The 24553-nt window shown below is 36.3% G+C and overlaps 1 protein-coding gene across 8 annotated transcripts in view; it reads left to right on the top strand.

Moving 5' to 3' along the window:
• Positions 1 to 24132, top strand: part of LOC141676882 (uncharacterized) — a 35749-nt gene extending 11617 nt beyond the window's left edge. For 4 of the 8 annotated variants that reach the window (XM_074482603.1, XM_074482600.1, XM_074482599.1 and 1 more), the window contains 7 exons: positions 17316 to 17393; positions 18937 to 19227; positions 19360 to 19489; positions 19601 to 19859; positions 20019 to 20422; positions 20560 to 20828; positions 23196 to 24132. In XM_074482603.1, the coding sequence (XP_074338704.1) occupies positions 17316 to 17393; positions 18937 to 19200 (342 nt within the window). In that variant the 3' untranslated portion in view covers positions 19201 to 19227; positions 19360 to 19489; positions 19601 to 19859; ... (1 more) ...; positions 20560 to 20828; positions 23196 to 24132. Of the gene's footprint in view, positions 1 to 17315; positions 17394 to 18936; positions 19228 to 19359; positions 19490 to 19600; positions 19860 to 20018; positions 20423 to 20559; positions 20829 to 20936; positions 21252 to 22268; positions 22357 to 22462; positions 22594 to 23195 lie in introns of those variants that run through there. The other 4 variants (XM_074482601.1, XM_074482605.1, XM_074482604.1 and 1 more) reach the window with 4 other exon arrangements.
• Positions 24133 to 24553: the final 421 nt, after the last annotated feature.

Genomic DNA, 24553 nt, shown 5'->3' with positions numbered 1-24553 from the left:
TTCCTGCGGAACCCCCACCCATGCTCATACTTTTCCTCTTTATTCCCTTCTTCTCTCTTTCCTTCTGCATCTGTTCACTTTCGGCTTCTACAATTGTTGCCTTTTGCACCAGAGTGGCATAATCCGTAAGCTCAAGGATTGCCACCCTATTCTGAATCCACAGTTTCAGTCCCTGCTGAAACCTCCTCACTTTCTTTTCCTCGGTGCTTACAAATTCCGGCACAAACCTTGATAATTCAGTAAATTTCGCTTCGTACTCTGCTACAGATAAGTTATTCTGCTTTAGTTCCAAGAACTTGAGCTCCATCTGGTTTTCCATAAACCTCGGGAAATATTTTCCCAGAAACAACTGACTGAATCTTTCCCAGGTTATAATAGCATCTGTCTCCATATTTTTCTTGGCCTCCCACCAGTAGTTGGCCTCTCCTTTCAGAAGGTAGGTAGCAAATACAGTCTTCTGTGCCTCATCGGTACTCAAAATCTCAAAGGATTTCTCCATTTCCTTTAACCATGCCCTTGCCTCAACTGGGTCGGCTGATCCGTGGAACTCAGGGGGCTTAAGGGACTTAAAAGCCCTAAAAGAGTTTGCCACATCATTGTTATTTCCTTGAGGGGGTGGGTTGGGTTGACGTTCCAAGTTCTGCCTTAGTAGTTGCATGAACTGGCCCATGGGATCCATGCCTGGGTTTGGTACTGGTTGCTCAACCTCAGTTTCTCCTTCCTCACACTCTATCTTAAATCCCTCAACATCATATGTTTCATCTTCCTCTTCATACAGGGAGTCATCCTGTTCCACATAATCCTCATCTTCCTCTTCACTGTGTTCCTGGCTCCTATCGTCCTGGTTATGGCTTCCCTGGTCCTCAGATCCAGGGTTCGCCCTAGTTCCAATCTTTCTTGGCGGCATGATACTGATAATAAAAAAATATTGGGAAATTCAACGTTAGGTCACAATCATACACAACATTGTGCCTTGCACAGCTCTATAATGGGGAGAATGTATCTCGCAATTCTAATGTTTTATGACAGTTCTAATAAGAAGTGCAGTAATAATAATGATAAAAACAGTGATCTCGTCACTAAGGAACTTTACTGAAAGGAAACAAATATATACAATCCGAGAAATACATAGTTTCGATCTGGTCAAAAGTACAACAGTGCTACAACCATCTGTCCCAAAAGTGATACACAAGAGTCTATCTGTCTAGTCAGAAAAAGGGATGCTATATACAAGTCAACTATCCCGGAAAATTGGCTCTTACTAAGGCCTCGACTAACTATACAACTAGATTATCCCATCGTCAATCCTGAATCACACACCGGAGCGGGTCAGCTCCCATACCCTTTCCATCGCACGACGGAAGATATAGTCGACCTGCCGCCTGGAGATCCTACCATGCCTGTCCCCCTGGAGAGATCTGAGTCTCGCTCGGGACGTGAGCTCTATCCCCGTCAGCTCCCTCCTCAAGGATCGGGGTATAGCAGCCCTGGTCTCATAAGCTCGGGTATGCCTACCCGCCCCTCCGCATCCAACTCCCTCCTGGCCTCATCCAGTCGGGCCTCAGCAACAGCCACTCGGGTCCTCAGCATATCCTGAACATAGCCGTGGGCTAACAAAGACTGCCTATGGGTAGGGTCGAGAGGTGGTGAATCCGGAGCCGCTGGGGGTGCCTCATCGGTCTGCCTAGGCTCGGGAGTATGGGTCTCTGAGCTGTCATCATAGGTGCTCCAGGATGGTAGTGGAGGGGTAGGGGCTCTGACCACAGGGAGTGTGGGCAAAGGGGTACCAGTGTACACTACCATAGCTCCGACACGCTCCTCAGCCACTGGGACCTCATCCGGGTCCTCCTCATCTGAAATAGCAATGACCTCTGTCTCTGACTCCTCTGAGGGGTCCTCCTCATCCTCCTCCATCTCAGGCTCCTCCTGATCCTCGACATCTAGCAGTGCCTCATCATGCTCACGCTCGAACATCTCAGGGTCCTCTATCTCATGAGCCTACACATTAAATGAGTTAAGTTACTATCATGATACTTATAAGGGTTCTCGTAAGGGTTTTAACTGTCAGTGCTACTTTAAGTAGTCCAACCATTAACTTGGCAAGAGTTCTTATTATCTTTGTGAGTTTATTATTATATCGTCGCATCATCTCTGAGGTTTATAACGCTTGGCTCTGATACCATTTCTGTAACACCCCCAGATCCGGGGTCAGGGATCCGGGTCGTCACGGTCTTTCTTTCCACAATTATCTCTTAACTTAATTAATAATAAACCACCTCATGCCGTGACCCCACACTAACACACACCACAACACGTCATAGTCTCAGAGATGAAATTGAAATAAGTACAAGTCCTTGAATCCACAATTAAAAGTTATTACAACCCAAAATGATTACTTGATAAGTTTACAGTTAATTGCCATTATCTGCCACAAGTTATAATTATACATAATTGATTCTCAAAAGTAGAATGTCTGATCTACAGATAGATCTACCTCTGCAGCTATAGCAGCTAGGATCTCAACGGGAAGGCGCGGGGCGCTTCCCACGCTCTTGTGCTGGGTCTGCTTGAGTCTGGCCATCTTTCCTAACTGTTGTTGTGTGATGAAGAAATGAAACAAGAGTGAGCATTACAGCTCGCAAGATAATATATAGTGTAATCAATAATGCAAGTATCTAAATAGATAACTTACTGAAAACCTTTATCAAGTGTAAGATAATTACTTACTGGATATAAGCAAAAATAAGGGATGAAGTTACCAAATACTTCACTATACTTATATCATTTATAAGGCTACTTGAACTACCACTGTTCAAAGAATTATAGGTTTAAAAAAAAAGGTCATCCCATAGATGAGACCACAAGTTAAGACTTGAATGGATTCAATCTTTGAAATATTATTGAATGAAATAAAGTTACGAGATACTTTATTTAGTCCCGATATATATCCACATATATATATCTTAAACATTTCCTGGAACCTCCGTTATGTAAAGTATGAACAGAGTTTGTAACATCCAATGAATTTTGGAAAGGAAAAGAATTTTGGCATAAACCCGATATCTTGCTGATCAGGCAAAGATACCAATAAGTAACCTTTTCTACTAGTAGATGGATGAATCCCCCACCGGTCATCACCCTGGCCACATAAGGACCTTGTGTTGGACCGCCACCCGGCCTCTTACGCGTTGATGGACTGCCACCCAGCCACTTATACTTTGATAGACCGTACCCCGGCCTGTCGCTTATGCCGACTCAATTAGATGGACTTACTTCCCGAACGTTGGGTAAGTAATCAATTCATTTATCAAAATAGCAACCGTGTTGCGAATATAAAATACACCACAGAGCCGGATCCCTTAGATTTTTGAGCGAGTATTCAAGTCCCCTTCAAAAAGGAAGATCTTAAATTTGAAAACGAGTTTTGGGATCCGCTCTAACCTTTAAAAATCATTTTGAAGACTCGAAAACACTTTAAAGAGTGTTTGGAGTAATGCTGATTTAATAAAGTAAATCAGTCCCGATATATTAGAAAATATCTGAATATTATTATTTAAATAATATTCTCATAAAGATAATCCTTATAAAAATATTCGAAGTAGAAGTTGTAAAACTTATACTTGAAATGAGTATTAAATAACCAAAGATATACTTATACGAAAGTACTATCTTTATTTGAATAATCAAAAATAAGTTTGATTATCGACACCTTATTCTTTAATAAAATAAAGAATATATTTCAGTAAATAATCGGAGCCATAGGTCCTCAAATGAATATTCAAATAATATTCAATAAATAATATAAAGTGAGTCATAAGTCCTCGAATGAATATTCAAAATAATATTCATTAAATAATATAAAGTTATCGAATAAACCTTAATCGATTAATAGTTTTAAAAACTATAACCATATATATAAATATATATATATATATATAAAATCTACTCGGGATCCTCGACTCCCGGTTTTAGAAAATGTTTTCACCTTTGGGTCCCTATACTAAGGGTATACACAACTACTGCTTATCTCTAGCATAGGTATTATGCAACTTAATAAGCAATTGAACCAACAGATATATAAATCAAGAATATGAAACAGGCATGCATATATACCATATCACATGCTACAATATATCGCAAGAATTTGCTAATAACAAATATGCATTTATCGCAAGATCATGCATATACACATATAAATCACAACAACAGTATAACGGGTAGAAAACTTGCCTGAGCGACTGGGGGTTACAAATGGCTCGGGACGAGTCTGGTAACCTATAAACAACATGTGAGTTGGAATTAAACCAAAGTCACTTGTAAATCTATACTTTAACCAAATTTAGACTCTAACGCTCGCTTTGCGCTTAATGATTCTCTTAAGTCGCTCGAGTACCCTCGGCTCCACCATTTTTAATAAATTAACCATTACGAGTTTTAAGGCAATTCTTTCGCGAGTGTCTTACCAACTGCCTAACACACTTAACATAATTGTTTCATACATTAATTAACCCTTTAAGGTCTTTAACCTATGTTTCAAAGTAAGGCGAGGGGTAATGGTTCGTTCGCGAAACGTCGTTACTTAAAACAGCCGTTTCTCCTAAACCGTACATCAGAATCAAACGAACTACATATCAAAACGAAGCTCGTAACATGAACTATCTAAACATTGCAATGGTCAAAACCTAGTAGGGAGTTCTCGGGTCCTAATGTTATGAACAAAAGCTGTCTAAAGTAAATCGGACATTACGACGGCTATGTTTACGCGATTTCCCAATTTTATACCATTCCAATACAACCACCAATCAATCCCAATCCATCCATACAACCAACATCCATCCACAATACATCATAACAGCCCCAATCAACTCAATATTAACATTATACTTATTCTTAAACTTGAATTTAAACTATACTTAAGTCCTTTAACCAAACCATAAGATTTCAATATTCAATTCACCACCATTCCAACCCAAACTCTAAACCAACAAGCATTAAGCTGCTCTATTACCATAACAACCAAAATCATCCTAATATACAAAGTAAAGCTAGGGTTTGGAGATGATATACCTTCCTTGAAGTGATGTGAGTAGCTAGGAAGCCTTAAGAAGCCTTGAGATGTCTTAGGGATGCTTGGATCTTAAAAGAAAAACAAGAAAAATCAAGTTAAAAATCTTGAAATCACTATTCATTATCTTCTTCATTGATTTATTGGAGAAGATTGAGAATGAATTGGAGGCTTAAACTCATAGGACAGCCATATCTATGCATAAGGAGTACTAGATAATTAACTTACCAATTTAGGAAACTTGAAACTTGAATTTTGAAAATTTTTCTTCTTGAAAATGGAAAAAGCCGAGAGCAAATGTTCTTGGTGAAGAGAAATAAATTTTTTTTGTTTTGATGAAATGATTTGTTTTGGCTTGGTGGATGTAGTTTTGTTTTTGTTTTGGTTAATTACCTTTTTAGCCTTGAACTTTGTGTGGTTTTAAATCATCCAACAATTCCTTCCCTTATGTCATGCTTATGTCATCATGTGATGTCATCCTCCCCTCTTTGTCCTCTTCTCATTGGTTGGATGACATCATCCCCTCTAATCTCTTTGATTAACTTCCTAATTGTTTGCCTAATGACCGCTGATCTGTTATACGGTTCGCTTAACTTTCGTTTTCGTTTATCGTTTGAGGGATCATACCCGGGATCTTATTACTTAGGTTCCCTGAACCTTTCTCAATACATTATATTCCTTTTTATGATCCTCTATTAAAATCCTTGAATTTAAATCCTTTTTATCCTGTTACCTTATACTCAATTCTTTCGATATCTGGTGGATTTTCGGGAAAAATCAAAAGGTTCAAATTTGGATTCTGACGATCTTTACATACACTTATATACCCTATAGAGTACCAATAAAATCTCAGAATATCCAAAACAGAACCCCTACATAGTGGGGCATGAAAAGTTTTCTCATTCAGCCAAAAACACTATTCATAAGGGTTACAAAAAGTTTAAAATTTTGGGGTTATTACAAGAGGGGTCAAGCCCTGTGCTTTAGCCAGTTGCATTAGAAGACTAGTCTGAGACAACTGATTTTGAAGAATGGTCACCATAGAGTTTTCAATAATTTGAACTCTTTCCTCCAATTTGGCCATCTTCTTTTCAGCATCTGATTCTCTTCTCAGTCTCAGTAACAGTTCCTGCATGGTACCAAAGGGCATGATTGCATCCGGCTTCTCAGTATTGTATGACTTTAAGTTAGCTATATCCTTTTTGAGTTCATCCACACTTAGATTCTGTCTTAATTGTTGTAGCTTCATGAGATGTAGAGAATCTAAGTGGGCTTGGAGAATGGCCTTGGTACCAGCATTGGAAGTTTCCTGAATTGCCTTTTGGATAGCCATGACTTATTTGACTAAGGATACATTAAAATGCCCTGGTGTAGACTACCAATGCCCATTTAGGTAACTCTGGAATAGAACTTGGGCCTTCATCTCCCCCTAAGCTCATGCTTCCATCAAAAGAACCAAAGTCATCATTATTAGAATTTACTCCAAATTCTTCAGATGGCCTTCCAGCTGTAGAAGGCATCATACTGACAACAGCTTTATCCCTTTGTAGAGATTCTGAAGTATGTACTAGGTTTAAAGTCTTTTCTTCCTCCTCATTGCCCTCAGTAGCCAACAGTTGATAGGCTGACACAGGATGAGTAAAGGTGTTAGCATCCAAGGAAATGTTATCAATTTCAGCTTTGTAATGTTGCTGAAATTATCTTTCCTTGTCAGCATCATCCACAATCATTGACTCACTAGCAATGGCTGGATTCACCCTTATATCTCCTACACCTGCTTTTCTCTCAATTTCTCTCTTTTCTTGCATCAGGGGCTCCCCTTGACTCACACTCCTCACACCCTCACCTTCACCTACTAAGGTAGTACTCCTCTCACTTTCTTTTGTCATGCTGGAAGAAATAGCATACATATTTATACTCTCAAGCTCTCCTTTTGCCTGGGAGTAACCCAGCCTCTCACTCAAGTTTTCACTCCCTTCCCTCAGCCCTAGAAGTGATTTTACAGTAACCATGTCTTCCACACTTGGAGTTAATTCAGTTATTTGTGTAGAGACCATCAATGGATAAAGAATATCCGTTGAAGTTGAAACTGATGGTATCAACGGATAACTGATGTTAAGCTTATCCGTTGAAGAACAACCACTTGTCAACGGATGAGGGATATCCGTTGAAGAAGGAAAAGAAGTAGAAATTGAAAGTGACATAATTGTTGAATCTGTGTGGATTGATTTTAAATTAAGTGACACAGATTCTTCAACTAGGTCTGAAAGAATTGGTTGATGATCCAACAAATCATCTAAAAGATGATGATCACCAGTACTTGAGTGGGGCTCCTCCCTGAGTTGTAAAGAGGGAGAATCAGGAATTGATGTAAAAATCATGTCCACATCCAAAGATGGTGATGGAAAATTTGGTGGTTGGTGTGTGTCAATTTTGAGAGAATGGGGCTATGACTCCACATTTGTTGGAGTCACATCAAGCTGAATTTTTGAAGGCATAGATACAAGTGATTATATCTGTGCAGTGTGTGCACCTAGTGTTAAAACTAGGGTTTTGACCTTCTTTATTCTTGTGAAGCCTTTTACAGGTGAGTGTGTGGCTTCAGTGTCCCTCCCTCTTTTGTTCTGTGTCCCTGGTTGGGGACTATTTTCAATAGCTACACCCTTTTGGGAGGGTGCAACTAGGGATGAGTTTGAATCCTTTTCAACCACCACAGTCTTTTGAGAAACTGTGGCTTGGCTAGCTTGGGTACCACTCACCTCTCCTACCTTATTCTGGGGGTTTTCTTTATGTTCACCCCTCCCCTCACCACTAACACCATGTTCACTCCCCTCAGGATTTATGGTAGTTGTTACAACTGTTGTCTTTTGAGAGACAACAGAGGTGGCTTTCTTTGACTTGGGTTTTGAAACTTTAGGTTTGGTGGCCTTGGTAGGAATTTGTTGGGGCATTGACACAGATCACATGGCCACACTTGAAGGCAAAGAAATGTTGGGGTTGGAAGTAGTAGGAGTTGAAGAAGTATTTATCTTACTTACCTGAGGTGCATCCATTATTGGTAAGTATACCAATGGCACCTTACTGTTGAGGTCAATCCTTAAAAGGTCTGCAAGGACCCTCTTCTCTTGTATCCAGCACTTGAGCTTATTACTCTCATTATTTATGACCAAACCTTCAGCAACATGGTTAGCCAATAACATAAAAAATCTAGCATAATAGATATTATGAGTTCTATTAGCCTTGTTACCTAACCTATTACCCAATTCTAGCATAACATAGTTGCTAAAATTATAGTACCTATCAGAAACCAGCATATAGAGCATATTAACAAGAGCTGAAGTTATTGCATCAAAATTACTAATTTTCCCAGAGAAAACCTTGATAAAGGCATCACTGAGAAAACTTCACTCTTTCCTAAGGCCTTTTCTCTTAACACTGCCTAAACTAGTAGAATCAAGGGAATAGCCTATGGAATCTAACATACTAGATACATCATTATCAGTGTGTGGTGTCATAGCATTGTTTTCAGGTAATTTAAAACAAGACTGTATATTATCGGAGTTAATACAGTAATCCTTACCTTTGAGATAGAAGGAGATGGCCATATCAGTGGAGTTGAACTCAGCAGTTGTCCAAATCTCCTCAACTACCTCACAGTAAATCATTGGGGCCTCCAGCATTGCATAGCTCAGTTTGCAGTTCTTGATGAAATCCATCATCTTATGATAATCTGAGTGGGCTTCATTCTTTTCCACCAAAGCTACAAAATTGTTTTTCTCATAGACAAACCCAGATTGGGATATTATCTTTACTACTGGTGTCATTGTTGTGGGTAGAAGTTGCAGAGAAAAGTTGAGAGTTTTGGGAGAGAAAGAGAGTAAGAGCTTTTGAAATTTCAAGAAAGTGTAAAGTGAAAATAAGAATTCAAGGAGACTTTTATACTTTCTCAAATTAAAACATAAAGAGAATGATTAAACAATATTTTAAAGTAAATTACAGCCGTTTAAGAATAAAAGAAAAACTGTATGTATTCTAAAAACTGCCTTTAATACAAATACATACAATTATATATATATGTATCAACGGTTAAGAAAATAGAATCAACGGCTGTGATCCACTTGAATCGACTGATGTGACAGTTCAACGGATGAGGTAAACGGTCATCCGTTGAAGATTAACACAGTTTTATCCGTTGAAGGATAAAATTTCCAGAAATGTATTTGTCTTTCAACGGATAATGAACATCCCCTGATGGAACAACTTTGGCTTTCAACGGATAGAAAATATCCATTAATAGAATAAACTTTACTTAAAGCCAACTTTGCTCTTGCAACAAATTCATTTCAGGCTGCATTACAAATTACAATTTGGACATGAATTTAAGAAAAATTAAGCATACCTAGCTCACTTACCAATCTTGTGAATGTTGATTCATCAAGTGGCTTGTTAAAGATGTCTGCAATTTGTTTTTCACATGGAACAAAATGAAATTCCACTGTACCATTCATCACATGTTCCCTTATGAAGTGGTACTTGATGTCAATGTGCTTGGTTCTTGAATGTTGCACCGGATTTTCAGTAATGGCAATGGCACTTGTGTTGTCACAGAATATTGGAATTTTGTCAACATTTAGCCCATAGTCAAATAGTTGATTCCTCATCCATAATATCTGTGCACAACAACTACCAGCAACAATGTACTCATCCTCAGCTGTTGATGTAGAAACAGAATTTTGCTTCTTACTGAACCATGACACAAGCTTATTTCCCAGAAATTGATAGGTGTCGGTTGTACTTTTCCCGTCTATTTTGCAACCTGCATAATCTGCATCTGAGTAGCCAATTAGATCAACACCAGACTCTCTAGGGTATCCAATTCCTAGATTTGGAGTCCCTTTGAGATATCTGAAAATTCTTTTAATAGCAACTAAGTGAGATTCTCTAGGATCAGCTTGAAATCTAGCACAAAGACATGTAGCAAACATTATATCAGGTCTACTAGCAGTTAAATATAGAAGTGAACCAACCATGCCTCTATAGCTTGTAATGTCCACAGACTTTTCAGCCTTGTTTAATTCAAGTTTAGTGGCAGTAGCCATGGGAGTTTTTGCAGATGAACATTCTATTAAGTCAAACTTCTTTAAAAGATCATAAATATATTTAGTTTGACTAATGAAAATTCCACCACTAACTTGTTTAACTTGTAAAGCAAGAAAATAAGTTAGCTCTCCCATCATGCTCATTTCATATTTACTTTGCATTAAACTAGCAAACTTTTTACAAAGTTTATCATCTGTGGAACCAAATAGTATATCATCTACATAAATTTGAACAAGTATTGTAGAGCCATCAACATTTCTAAAGAAAAGAGTTTTGTCAACAGTACCTCTAGTGAAGTGATTATCTAGAAGAAATTTTGACAAAGTCTCATACTAGGCTCTATGTGCTTGCTTTAGTCCATAGAGTGCTTTCAACAGATAATACACATGGTCTGGAAAATTTGGATCTTCAAACCCTGGAGGTTGACTCACATAGACTTCTTCCTCCAATTATCCATTTAGAAATGCACTCTTGACATCCATTTGATAGACTTTGAAATTGGCATGGGCTGCATAGGCTAGAAAAATTCTGATGGCTTCAAGTCTTACAACAGGAGCAAATGTCTCATCAAAATCTATTCCCTCTTGTTGAGAGTAGCCCTTGGCAACCAATCTAGCTTTATTCCTTATGACAATGTCATTTTCATCCATCTTGTTTCTGAATACCCATTTTGTGTCAATAGAACTCTTGTTCTTTGGCTTGGGTACCAGCTTCCATACTTTGTTCCTCTCAAATTGGTTTAGCTCCTCTTGCATAGCTACAATCCAATCTGGATACAATAGAGCTTCTTCCACTCTCTTAGGTTCCTCCTGTGATAGAAAACTACTGTATAGACATTCATCTTGAGTAGACCTTCTAGTTTGCACCTTAGATGTTGCATCGCCAATGATTAGTTCAAAGGGATGATTCTTGGTCCATTTCCTTTAAGGTGGTAGATTAGCTCTAGATGAGGTGGCCTCAGTGTTGTCATGATGTGAGTTAGAGTGTTGATTAGTTGAAACTCCCCCTGAGTTATTGGTCCTTTGCAAGGAACTGGGAGTTCTATCAACTGATGATGTAATTTGATTATCCGTTGATGAACTATGATCAACGGATGCTCCATTATGTACTTCAACGGATGATGCACTTTGTCTTTCAACGGATGCTGCATTACTTCTGTCAACGGATGATGAGTTATGACTTTCAACTGATGCAGCATTTTGTGCATTATCCAAGGCAAATTTTGAATCCTTTTTGAAGTGTCTTCTCCATCATTCTCATCTTCACTATCATCACAATATATCTCAATGTTGTCAAATTTAAGTCCTTCATGGTGTCCCTCATCTGTTAGTCCATCAATCTTTTTATCATCAAACACAACATGCACAGATTCCATAACAATGTTGGTTCTTAGATTGTAGACCCTATATGATTTTCTAGCAGAACACCCAACAAATATCCCTTCATCAGTCTTTGCATCAAACTTGCCTTTGTGATCAGGTTTGTTCCTTAGAATGTAGCATTTGCAACCAAATACATGAAGCAAGTTTGAGGTTGGTTTTCTTCTCTTGAACAATTGATAAGGAGTCATGCCTTTTGCCTGATTAATTAGAGAAATATTCTGAGTGTAACATGCACAGTTAACAGCCTCAGCCCAAAAGTATGTTGGGAGTTTTGACTCTTCAAGCATTGTTCTTGCAGCTTCAATTAGTGATATGTTCTTCCTTTCCACCACACCACTTTGTTATGGAGTCCTTGGAGCTGAGAACTCATGCATGATCCCATTTTCTTCACAGAACAACCTCATGGTAGAATTTCTAAACTCAGTTCCATTGTCACTCCTGATATTCCTTACTTTGAAATCTGGATGGTTGTTGACTTGCTTGATATGATTGATAATGATTTCACTAGCTTCATCCTTTGAACCAAGAAAATAGGTTCATGAAAACTTTGAGAAGTCATCTACAATCACTAGGCAATATCTTTTCCTTGAAATTGACAATACATTGACTGGTCCAAAAAGATCCATGTGTAGCAGTTGTAATGGTTCATCAATTGCTGATTCAAGCTTCTTACTGAATGATGCTCTCTTTTGCTTTCCTTTCTGGCAAGCATCACACAGTCCATCCCTTGAGAATTCCACTAGAGGCATTCCTCTAACTAAATCCTTTTTGACTAGATCATTCATTGTCTTGAAATTCAAATGGGACAGCTTCTTGTGCCACAGCCAACTTTCATCTTGACTTGCTTTGCTGAAAAGACAAGTGATTGATTTTGCATTTGTAGAGTTGAAGTCAGCCAAGTACACATTCCCTTTTCTAACTCCAGTTAGAACCACTTTGTTGTCCTTCTTACTGGTAACAACACAGGCTTCAGAATTGAAGGAAACAGTATTCCCTCTGTCACATAGTTGACTGATGCTCAATAGATTGTGTTTGAGACCATCAACTAGTGCAACTTCATCAATGATGACATTTTCCTTTGAAATCAAGCCATATACCATAGTGAACCCTTTGTTGTTATCTCCAAAGGTTATGCTAGGTCCATCTCTATCCTTGAACTCTGTGAGCAGGGTGAAATCTCCTGTCATGTGCCTTGAACAACCACTGTCCAAGTACCATAGATTCCTTCTTTTTCCCTGGACATAATAAAATCAAATCAAGTTGATTTTGGTACCCAAGTTTCCTTGGGTCCAGCCTTGTTAGTCTTTTTCCTAGACTTCACACTTTCTGCACCTTTTGACTTAGGTAACTTTGAGTCAACCTTGGCCTCAGATGTAGATGGTTGAAGTGTAGGGTTAGTCACAGAATCATTTAGCACATTTGGTTGAATTTGATAAGGCATGGGTTGTGCAAACATGTTATTCCGCATAGGCATTTTGTATGGCATTTGAGGCATAATAAATGCAGCAAAATAAGGATTATTAACATATGGCATATTTGCAAAATGTACATGTGGATTCTATTGAGACATAACATGCATAGCATGCAGCGGTGACATAGACATGTTAGGCATGGAAGAAGATAAAGGCATGGGAGCATTCTCTACAGATTTGCAATTAGAAGATAGATGATTAACACTACTACAATGCACACAACTTTTTCTAGGAGCATACTTATCAGGTGTGTAGTTGTTGTGTTTGTTAATCCCTACATTCCCATTTCTATTGGATTTTCTTTTAGTTTCCTTTTTATCCTCAACCAACTTAAGCCTATTCTTCAACTGATCTAAAGTCATGTGTCCTATATTCACCTTACTAGCATCTTTGGATGTGCTAGCTTCTTCTTTGACAAAGTTCTTAGAAGTTGAACCAAACTTCTTACTGAGATTTTTCAAATTATCCTTTTTAGAATCATTTGCCTGTTTCAACTGATCAACCTTCAACGGATGCTTATTTTCTTCCTTCAACGAATGACTTTCATCATCCGTTGATTCCACATCCGTTGACAGTCCATCAATCAATTCCATTTCCTTTTTGTTTTTCTTCCAGGCATTCTCACAGAAAGATTCAATTCCTTGAACTTTGGCAATTTGAGCACTTACATCCCTAGATGTTTTCCAGGCCTTGATTACCTCTTGCTCACATTCTAGTTGTTTAGAAAGAATTTCTACTTTCTTAACAGACTCTTCTAGTTCACTCTCAACAGATAAGCATTTGATTTTAATCTTTTCAAGCTCAATTACCTTACCCTCTAACATAGCATTCCTATCACTTAAAACAGATTATTCTCTTTAATTCTCATGTTCTCTTTAGTCAGTGATTTAAGGGAAACAAGTAAATGATACAATTCAGTAGACATATCATTTATAGCTTCATTGCATTTATCTTTAGAAAGCTGAGAGAGGTCAGTAGTGATTACCTGGTTGCTTGATGAACTAGTTTCATTCTCATCAGAATTAGCCATTAGGGCTAAGTTGACATACTCCATATCATCATCTTCATTGGCTCCATCAGCTGCCCAGTCATTTTCCTGAGTCAGAAAAGCTCTTTCCTTTTGTTTGAGCAATTAGAAATATTTCTTTTTGTAATCCACTTGCTCAAATTTCTTCTTTTCAGAAGTTGGCTTTCTGCACTCACTTGCAAAGTGTCCACTTGTGCCACAGTTATAACACTTGAACTTAGACTTGTCCACCATGTTCTTGTTTGGCTTAGTGGCTCTAGTATTTTTCTTGAATTTCATCTTTGCAAATCTTCTGGACAGAAAGGCCAGATGTTCATCAACATCATCAGAGTCATCTTGACTGGAATTGTCTTCAACCTCAGTTGCTTGCTCCTTTCCCTTGCTTGATTCTGATTTGCTTGTGCCAATTTTGAGACTTGGCATTGTCTTTTCTTCATTCCTGGCTTCAATTCTCTCATTTTCAGCTACAAGTGCAACTGATCCACCTTTTCTCTTTCCCTTCTCCAACAGCTCATCTTGCTCCATCTCAAGTTCATAGGTCTTCAAAATTCCATATAATCTTTCAAGTGTGAAGTCCTTATAATCTTGAGAATTCCTTAGTGAAACAGTCATAGGCTTCCATTCCTTTGGTAGAGACCTTAGAAATTTTAAGTTGGAATCCTTGACTTGGTACACTCTGCCATACAGCTTCAATCTATTCAACAGTTTCTAAAATCTATTGAAAGTATCATTCAATGATTCTCCTTCTTCAGAATGAAAATATTCATATTGTTGAATGAGAAGCTGTATTTTGTTTTCTCTAACTTGCTCAGTACCTTCACAGATAAGTTGTACAGTATCCCAAATTTCCTTAGTAGAGAGGCTGTTAATGACATTATCAAACATATCTTTGTCTAGGCCATTAAACATAATGTTCATGGCCTTCTTGTCCTTGTGAACCTCTTCAATATCTTCAGGAGTCCATCCTGCTCTTGGCTTGGGAATAGACTGTCCCACAGCAACTGTGGCAGTAGCAGCAATGGCTACTTTATGAGGGATGTGAGGACCATTCTCAATGCAGTTTATGTAGCTTTCATCTTGAGAGAGAAGATATAGATGCATCTTCACTTTACAGTGATGATAATTATCTCTTTCCAGGATTGGAATCTTTACTCCAATATCCTTCTTACTCATGATGTTAGTAGAATAGATCTTTAAACTCTTTGTATGTCAAGAGCTTGCTCTAATACCAATTGTTATTCCCAAGGAACTAACAATGAGATTTACAGAAGGGGGTTGAATGTAAATCTCAAAACTTTTTAAAGTTTTGAGCAGTTTCAAAAGCTAAGTGTATGATGAACAGATGTGTGTGAATTGCTTTAAGCAAATGCAAACAGATGTATATTCAAAACACAAATGTAAAGAACACAAAGGCTTTAAAAACTTTGCTGGTGGATTTGTTGTTCCACCAGAGATGTGTATTTCAGAAAATCTGTAATACAAAGAATTGTTCACAGCTGCTTCCAAGTACAAACTAGATGATTTTTTCTCTGAATTTTTCTAAACAGCTCTGGAAAATTCACACCTAATTACTAGCTGCAACTTGGTTTATATATCACCAAGTTTTCAAGTGAAGACAAAGATAAAATACAATAATAAAATAGTCCTTCACATGTTTCTTCTTCATTTCTCTATCCAATGCAATCTAAGATAATCTGTGAATCTTTGAATACTTCTTTGTTTACACCGGAATGGAAATGCTGCTTTTTCTTAATTCATCCAAGAGGCTACCACATTCCAATTGTCTCTGTCAACCCATGTGCCTCTGTCAGCTTATGAATTATCACTATCAACTGCTATGGAACTGAGAATCCATTGAAGCTTTCATCCGTTGGTGGCTTTATCCGTTGATGCTCTTATCCGTTGATGCTTTAGCAGTTGAAGCTTTATCCGTTGATGCACTCATCCGTTGATGGATGTTATCCGTTGAAGCTTTAGAGATATCCGTTGAGGCTTTGTTTCTCATCCGTTGAAGGTCTTTAATTTACCAGTTGATACTACTTCATTTATACAAAATTACAAGGCATGAAATAATTACCATTAGCCCTCCTATTTACATATCCACAAGTAGTCAACATGACTTATAATTTCCTACAACTTCTAAGAATTATAACTCATTTACAAAGACTAAAATGTGCTACAATACTAAACTTATTTCTAAGTAAAGCTACTCCATCAACGGATAGCCAAAGTGGTCTTATCCGTTGAGGCTACAAATACTAGATTTCTACTTAAGTGTTTTGTTTAACTTATCATCAAACTAATACACATATATTCCTAACAATAGTTAAACAAAGTTTATAACTACAAAAAATAATTACGAAAGTGGTACCCGTTTAGTAGGTCGTTCGTGTTTTATGGGGCTTTTAATTACATCCCAATCAACTCTATGCTTAACTAATGTGTGCCAATGACCAGCTTTGTGATATCTAAGCTCCAGGTAGCCCACCTGCAGGAGCACTAATATATCTAGGAGAGAAAGTATTGTGTTCTAAACAAAAGTGATTACTACGCTACTAATCAGTACTCCTCATTTAATTTATCAAACACTGCAATTTCTATAAGTCAAGTGAGAGATAGAAACAGTACGCTTAGAATTTTCTCTTGGTCCAAGGCACTCAGACTCCCCAAATAACACCGCCCTAAAATACACATGGAATATTCAAGCAGTACTCCTGTTTCCCTGAACGAAACATTCTTTAAATAGTACCTTCCCTGATCATCTCTAATATTCAAGGGCTTCCTGTGTTCGATCGGTAGAAACACAGTGGTAAAATGATGCATGATCTTGTCCAAATGTAAGTGCCACTGCCAGTACGTTACATTTAAGTGCTATCAACACTTTCGATTTTTCCTTTAATAACCAATATAAGATAAAGCTTTATTCTTTATTCTTTTGTTCAGTCTGCAAGCATGCTTGTTTTTCTTTTATTTAGTTTCAGGAAATCATAATTGGCTTCTAGACTTTATTCCACAAACGTATAATGGTGCTACTTTTAGTAACCTGGGCGAAGCATGTAACCAAAGAAAGCTCTAGAATTGAGGAAGTGTTACTCATTATTTTAGCATAAGAGTTATAACTATTCTATAGCTATGTATTAAGCAAGCACAACTGCCTTGGCCCTGTATATATTAAGCTTAAGTTCCTATAGTAACTTTTAATTCACCATATTTCTACTTCTGGTGGTGAAGGTTTTCTTTAACTTCATAACTTTTATCTATATATCTAGCTCCAGGTACGTGACGCTCAAAGATCACAATACAACTACATGCTGGTTGTTGGCGTGAAGGAGGCCAGCAACGGAAAGGTAATTGCTAATTTGGTTAACAAAATTTATGTTTTATCTATCACTGCACACATACATATCATTCTTTGAAGATTAGGCTTAGATGTCAATTAGGTAACACTTGGTTTGCTTGGCCGGAGGTTATGACAGGAAGTTGTGTTATTAGTAAAACTTAATTGAACTTTAATTTCTACAACTACGACTCCCGTCCTTTCTTCCACCTTAAGTTTTGTACTTTTAGTTTACGGGAATGTCTGTGTTATTGATTTCTGATTTTCTTATCAGGGTAACGGTTTTGAAAGTAAAAGGTTATAAAGTAAAATTGTTACTAATAACAAAATTAACTAAATTTCACTCAAACATTGTACGTCTAATAAAAGATCCTATAAAGTAGTGATTTTCTTAAATGTTAGAGCAGAGCTACTTAAAAGAAGAAAATGGTCTTGAGAATCATAATTTTAACACAAATTCAGAAAAATTGACGATCGAAAGAGCTATCAGCGTCCTGAAGAATTTGTTGTGAACAAAGCAATGATTAGTTTAACAGTTGTGAAGGCCAAAAGATAATAATACCTTGTTTATCAGGCCATCATCAATCACAGAACTATTGATGCTCTTGTACAATTCAATTAGTCCTTCAACTTCACTGATACTACCTGCATAAACACATATGAAACCTCAACCAAATCATCACGTAAGTGAGGAAAAGTGCAGCCCATTAAGTTTCCGGAAAAAAAAGCACACCGCTGGACAAGCCCATGTGCTTAACTAAAATATAACATCAAAACCATCTTAGCCTTGCAAATTACAATTTCAATACAAATAACAACGTACAACATAATCATTTGAATTTAGGTCTGACAATCAACAATGACAACTTAATAAACTCTAGTGCCGACGAGAGAAAGTTTTAAACAATCATGTTCACCAAAATTAACATAAAATAGAGCAAGAAAACTAAAGTCAATAAATTATTACAGTTTTAATTTAACATATTACAAATAATTATAATAATTCTATTAAATTCTTCAAGGCATTAGAGTTAATCTTAGTGTATTGTTCTGCATAAACAAACATATGCAAACTAACAAGAACTACAATCTTAAAACAAATATCACTAACATAAAAATTTAAAATTAAACAAAAATAAAAACTTTCCACAAATTATTCAAGAACAAGATTGATTTCAAAAAGTAAGTGCCACTGCCAGTACATTACAATTACATATGCAGTATACACATCTTTAGTGTTATCGAACATTTGCAAGTTTGCTGTTAAAAGTTTGAATTTTACGCTAAGGCTGCAAAATGCCATAACAAAAAGTTTCAAGAGTTCATGCTGCCATTATTTACATATTTAATATCAATATTAGGAAAATTAGGCTAGTCCGCATGTCTAGGAGAGTGAAAAAACAGAGACAGACTTAAGAAGCTTCCCTGAACATTGATGCATGTATCTCTTGTTCACTCTTACTGTTGATCCATGTTAACTTGCTATATTTTTTATTATTCATCATTTTTTACTTTCCATGTTAACTAATACCATATTTGCTATCATGATCTAGGTATTTGTCATATTTGCCATGGATGAGGATAATAATGAGTCAAGTTCAAGTCGAGACAATAAGAAAAAGACTAAAGGTCCAACCTTATGTTCGAAATTAAAAGAAAAAATCAAAAATCAAAAAATCGAGTGCGATCTTGAGTTTGATGAAGATGGTAACCCTATAGGGGAGATGGCACCCCGTTTTGCGTGTTATGTTGGAACAGCCGGTAGATTACATGTTAATATAAATATCAAGAGTTGGGATATAGTTAGCCAGGGATGAAAGAATGTGATTGGGGAAAATATTAAGGTATGCAAATATATTTCTGAAAATGTATTAGATTAGATGTTTATTCTTTATTGTCTTTATTTGCTAATTAAAATCGGTTATAATAAATGCACTGGAAATTGAAGGATGACCAATTAAAAACAAGTATTGAAGTTGTAGGGACGGAGTTGGAAGGACTTCAAGGCAAATCTGGTTTGATATTTTTTGCATGTGAAATATTCCTTATATCAATGAAGGTGAATGGGAAACATTTAGAAAGATACACGAATCTCCTGAGTTTAAGGTAAATATTAGTAGTTTTTTTCAAGAATATTGATAGTTTCGTGAGTTGGATATTATCCACAGTAACATTTTAATGCAAACCTCATTTTGTTTTATATATTTTAATGTGTAGGAAATAAGTGAAAAAGCAAAGAAAAGTAAAAAACACGATGAAGATCGACATTTTGTTGGAAAAGGTGGATATATAGGAAACAGGGGCAAGTGGCGCCAAAACGATCCCATCGCTTCGTTAGACACGTCAGAATCATCTATTGATCCATCCATTCTATCGACCGAGCGTAGTTACGAATGGATAAGAGCACGAACTAAAAAAGGCAGATGGAAGTTTTTACATCCCTAATGAGCATACTAGAGAAGTGTTTAAGAAAATTGTAAGTAGTTTTAACTTCAAATAAGTTCTTGAGACATGCAATAACATTTTTCCATTTAAAATCTTACATATGTCAGGACTAGAACCTTATACTTAGTGCTTATACATTGATTTGTGTCGTGAATATAACTTGTCATGTCTTATTCTACATCGTGGGTAGGGAGAGTTGCAAGGGCAAATATCTGATGGTTCATGGACCCTATGTGGTCATGATGATGTGCTCACTCGTGCACATGGGAAGAAGTAACATGAGGGACGCGTTAGAGGGATTGGAGGAAGAGCAAAAATCAAGAGTGTATTTGGATCACAAAAAAGGAAACAAAGTGGGTTGTCTCTATGGATGAGTTAGTTACAATTACACAAAAAATTACCAAGAAAGTGAGGGAGGAGTGCCAAGAAATGATGAATGTCCAGCTGCGAGGGATATACGACCATTTAAAGCGTATGGGTTTGCCGATTCCAATGGATAATTTTGGGCAGATGCGGAATGGTACACATTCAAATGAATTGGTTAAAAGTAGTTGTCATTCTGTGGACCAACCACAAAACTTCTTAAATATCGAGGTAATTCTTGTTTGGAGTTTGGTTTAAATTTTTTGGATTTATATATCAAACATGTAATATATTTTGGAGTTTTGTTTAAGTTTGTTGTGCTTCTTTATCTTGCTTCTTTATCTTGCTTTTTTTCCCAATCAATGCAGATTCCGAGATTATGTCGTTTATGTGTTAAACATCCAGACAAAGGAAAGGTTGTTGTGGGAAGGGGGCAATTTTTCCCATTAAATAAAGAGGGCAGTAATTTATTCACGGAAAATCAATTGTACCAAATAATGTGAAAGTATATGTTGATGAAGTTCTAGTCGAATTTTAAGTTACTCCCCTTCTGGTGCCCTGTGATGAACATGAAACTGTAGCCGACGCAACTGGTAGCTTTGTTCAATGGCCAAATGATCTTGTGATCTTGGGTCAGGTAAGATCCTTCAATAAATAAACTAAGGCTATTCATTTTGTTCAACTTCATAGACTACAGAACAAAATAAAGAAAAATGCAGTGTTGACTTAATTTATTTATAATTAGGAACCTGAGAAGAAAAAAGTTCATAAGGTAGCTTCTCGGAAACTAAAAAAGATCGTTAGTAAAGAATCAGTGACGCCTATTCTCAAGAATCAAGCTTTTCCCAAAGGTGAAAAATTGAGTGAAAAATGTTGAACTTTACTGGTTTTGGTTGAAAATATGCCTCCAGAATCTACTACTAAAGCTACTGATAAAAATGTGGAGGTGTTTAAATTTCATGAAAGTGCTAAAGTTCCGATATATGTCACCAACGAAGATGTCTACGAGTTTGTGAGATTGAGTTGTCTTAATATACCCATTTTGCATATTTTTATGATGTAAGGCTTTAATTTCTTGTTCATTTATTTAACAATATCTAATTATACATTTTTATTTTATATAGAAACTAACTATGCAAAGTCTTATTATATCCAAGGTACACTCACAAGTTGTGCCTTGATTTAGAAGATAATTCATTTGCATTCATGTGTCCATCTGTATTAGCATTGGCACGTGAATCTAAGCATCAAGATGATATATCTAGATATATATATGTGAGGTTATGTGAGGTTATGAAAGATGCTAAAGAAAAAACGCCTTATCTTATCACCATATATCCAAAGGTAAGAAAATAAGCATTTGTGAGTATCTCATATTTTGATCAACATTTGTGAGTATATGTTTTATCCATATGTGAGGTTACTAATGCCATTAAGAGTATCCTTAATATATTTTTTGACAGATTGATGTTTTAACATAATTTGGTATTTTGTAAAATTGTAGTAAGCATTGGATGTTGCTTATGTATTGTGTCGATGAAAGTGATGTTTACTTGTTTGATCCGCTAAACAAAAAACAAAAGATACACGTGAAGACACCTTGGGAAACATAAGTTATAAACAAATTTAAATCTACAAAATTACTAAAAATTATTAGTTTCCACTTTAAGTAGTTCAAACTTTTTGCGTATATATTCAAATTTGTTCTTATTTAACATGGCATATAAAGTTGCTACTAAATACAGTTGTAAGAAAAATAACCAAAAAACCTAGTTTGGTACGATGGAGTTGTTCATGTATTTTATACTATTTGTTTTAGTCTTAGAATTCTTCTTTCGTATTCTTTTATCAAGAATTTTAAATATTTCAACTTTATTTTGTAGTGTCCTCAATAAGAAGAAAGTACTATATGTGGTTATTTTGTGATGAGGTATATGTACGACATAATCATGTTATCTCGTAATAAAGACCCCAAAATTAAGTGGAAGGAGGTACATAAAATATAATATAATATTATTATAGATATTAGAAACACATAAATTGCATATATTGTTTACATTTCATTTTCTTTTCACAGATTCTTAGAAAAAGATGCACAAACGAACAAATTGGAGAAATTCGAGATATTTGGGCAGATATTTTTACTCGTGAATATATGTGATTAGGTACATTACCATAATTTTAGTTCAAAAAAACAAAAGATTTTACTCGTGAATAGTTGTATTTTCTACTTAGAACTAATTAACAAATTCCAACACACAATTTTTGCAGTACCGCTATCATGGGGACTACTGCTAATGGGGAGTGTGATCTCATGATAGTCTGAAACAATTATTAAACGGCTACTCCCTTTTGGATTTATGAAAGTGACATATGAAACATGTTGAGATGTATGTATGATTAAATGTTATGTATCAAGAAATTTAAATATTGTGGATGATTTTCAAGTTTGCAATAATAGTTATTTTAATCTATGAATCATTGTGTTGATAATTTTTGAGTGCACACTTCAATTACATTTAGTTAAAATTTTGGTTTGCAATAGCAAAAATTCAGGGTACAAATAAATAAATTGGGAATATAATGTCATTTTTGGCGAAATACGTCATTCTAAAAATCCAGACGACGTATATACTACAGACATATACGTCGGTTAGTACCAAAAGCAACGTAAATCTGCAAATCATATACGTCGGTTTTAAAGATTATACGTCGACTATAAGGCTTTTATATGTCGGTTATTATGCTTTTATACGTCGAAAGATAAGAATATTATATATTGGTATTAGATCTCTTACGTCGGTTTTAAAACAGACGTATATTAAATATTTACATCATCTTTTTAGCCGACGTAAAATCCGGTCACTTTATGCGTCCCCCGGTATACGTCGGCATTTTTCCGACGTATATAACATATTTATCCGATGTAAAATGCCTATTTTGTACTAGTAAAAACAGATGAAGGCAAAAAATGATATGGCTAAAGTTTTTTATGCATCTGCAGTTGGCAGTTTGATGTATGCTATGGTGTGTACAAGGCCAGACATTGTTCATGCAGTGGGAGTTGTTAGAAGATTTATGTCTAATCCACGAAGAGAGCATTGGGAAGCAGTCAAGTGATTGTTACGCTACTTGAAAGGCACATCCAAGGTTGCACTATGTTTCAATAAGAACGATGTTATCTTGAAAGGGTTCTCTGATACAGATTTGGGTGGATGTTTGGATACAAGAAAAAGTACAACAGGTTATATTTTCACTTTGGGTGGCACCGCAGTTAGTTGGATGTCTCGACTTCAAAAGAGTGTTGCTCTTTCAACCACAGAAGCAGAATATATGGCTATCTCTGAAGCTAGCATGGAGATGACTTAGTTGAAGAATTTTCTTAAGGAGTTAGGCAAGAAACAGGTGGACAGTGCTTTGTATAGCGACAGTCAGAGTACTATTCATCTTGCGAAGAATCCCGTGTTTCATGTTAGGACGAAGCATATTCAAATGAGATATCACTTTACAAGAGAGTTGATAAGCAATAGTACTTTTTCCTTGAAGAAAACCCTTGGTTCAAAGAATCTTGCAGATATGTTGACTAGGGTGGTTACGAATGAAAAGTTGAAGCTTTGCATAGCTTCAACTAGCCTTCAGAATTGATTCATGAGAAGACGCTGCACTAGTTAGAGTTATTGATTGAATAATTGATTTTAGTAGACTTATAAGAGTGAAGATGTGGCCAGACTCCAAGTGGGAGATTGTTGGTTTTGTGGAGTCTATTAATTAAGCCCACGAAAATAGACTAATCAAATTTGAATTCAGATTAGTTTATGGATTAGTCTATTTTTCAGATTTGGAATATAATTTTGTTTTGGGCCTAATTTCTTCTCTTATAAATACTCATGTAACTGTAAAATCATAGTACAACAAATTGTGAGAGATCAATAAAAAATTAGTGTGGCTTCTGGAGTAGGAATTTCCGAACCACGTAAATCTTTGTCTTGTGTGATTATCATTTATTTCTTGTTCTTGTTTATTCGCTTTGGGTTTCATTTTTGTTGTTGTATACTCAACAGAGAGCGACAGAGACAGAATGAGAGAGAGGGTGGGGGAGAGAGAGAGAGAGAGGTACAGACAAAAACAGATAGAGACAAAAACAGAGAGAGAAGGAGCAACAGAGAGGGAGGGAGAGGATTATACATAAAGTAAAACACGAAAACAAGATTGAAAGTGAAAGAAGACCCATGGAGAGAAAGAAAACAGAGTGAGAGAGCGAAAGTGAAGAAGGTGGCCAGGGTTGGAGAATGGGTTAGGTAGTTACAAAAAGTGAATAACGTATATTTGCAAAATAAATATTGTCCAATTTCGAATTAATGT

This window comes from Apium graveolens, chromosome 8 (genome assembly GCF_009905375.1).
Source record: "Apium graveolens cultivar Ventura chromosome 8, ASM990537v1, whole genome shotgun sequence".
In the NCBI taxonomy this organism is placed as follows: domain Eukaryota; kingdom Viridiplantae; phylum Streptophyta; class Magnoliopsida; order Apiales; family Apiaceae; genus Apium; species Apium graveolens.
Note: the sequence above shows the minus strand (reverse complement) of the source record. Positions and strands in the feature narration are given on the sequence as shown.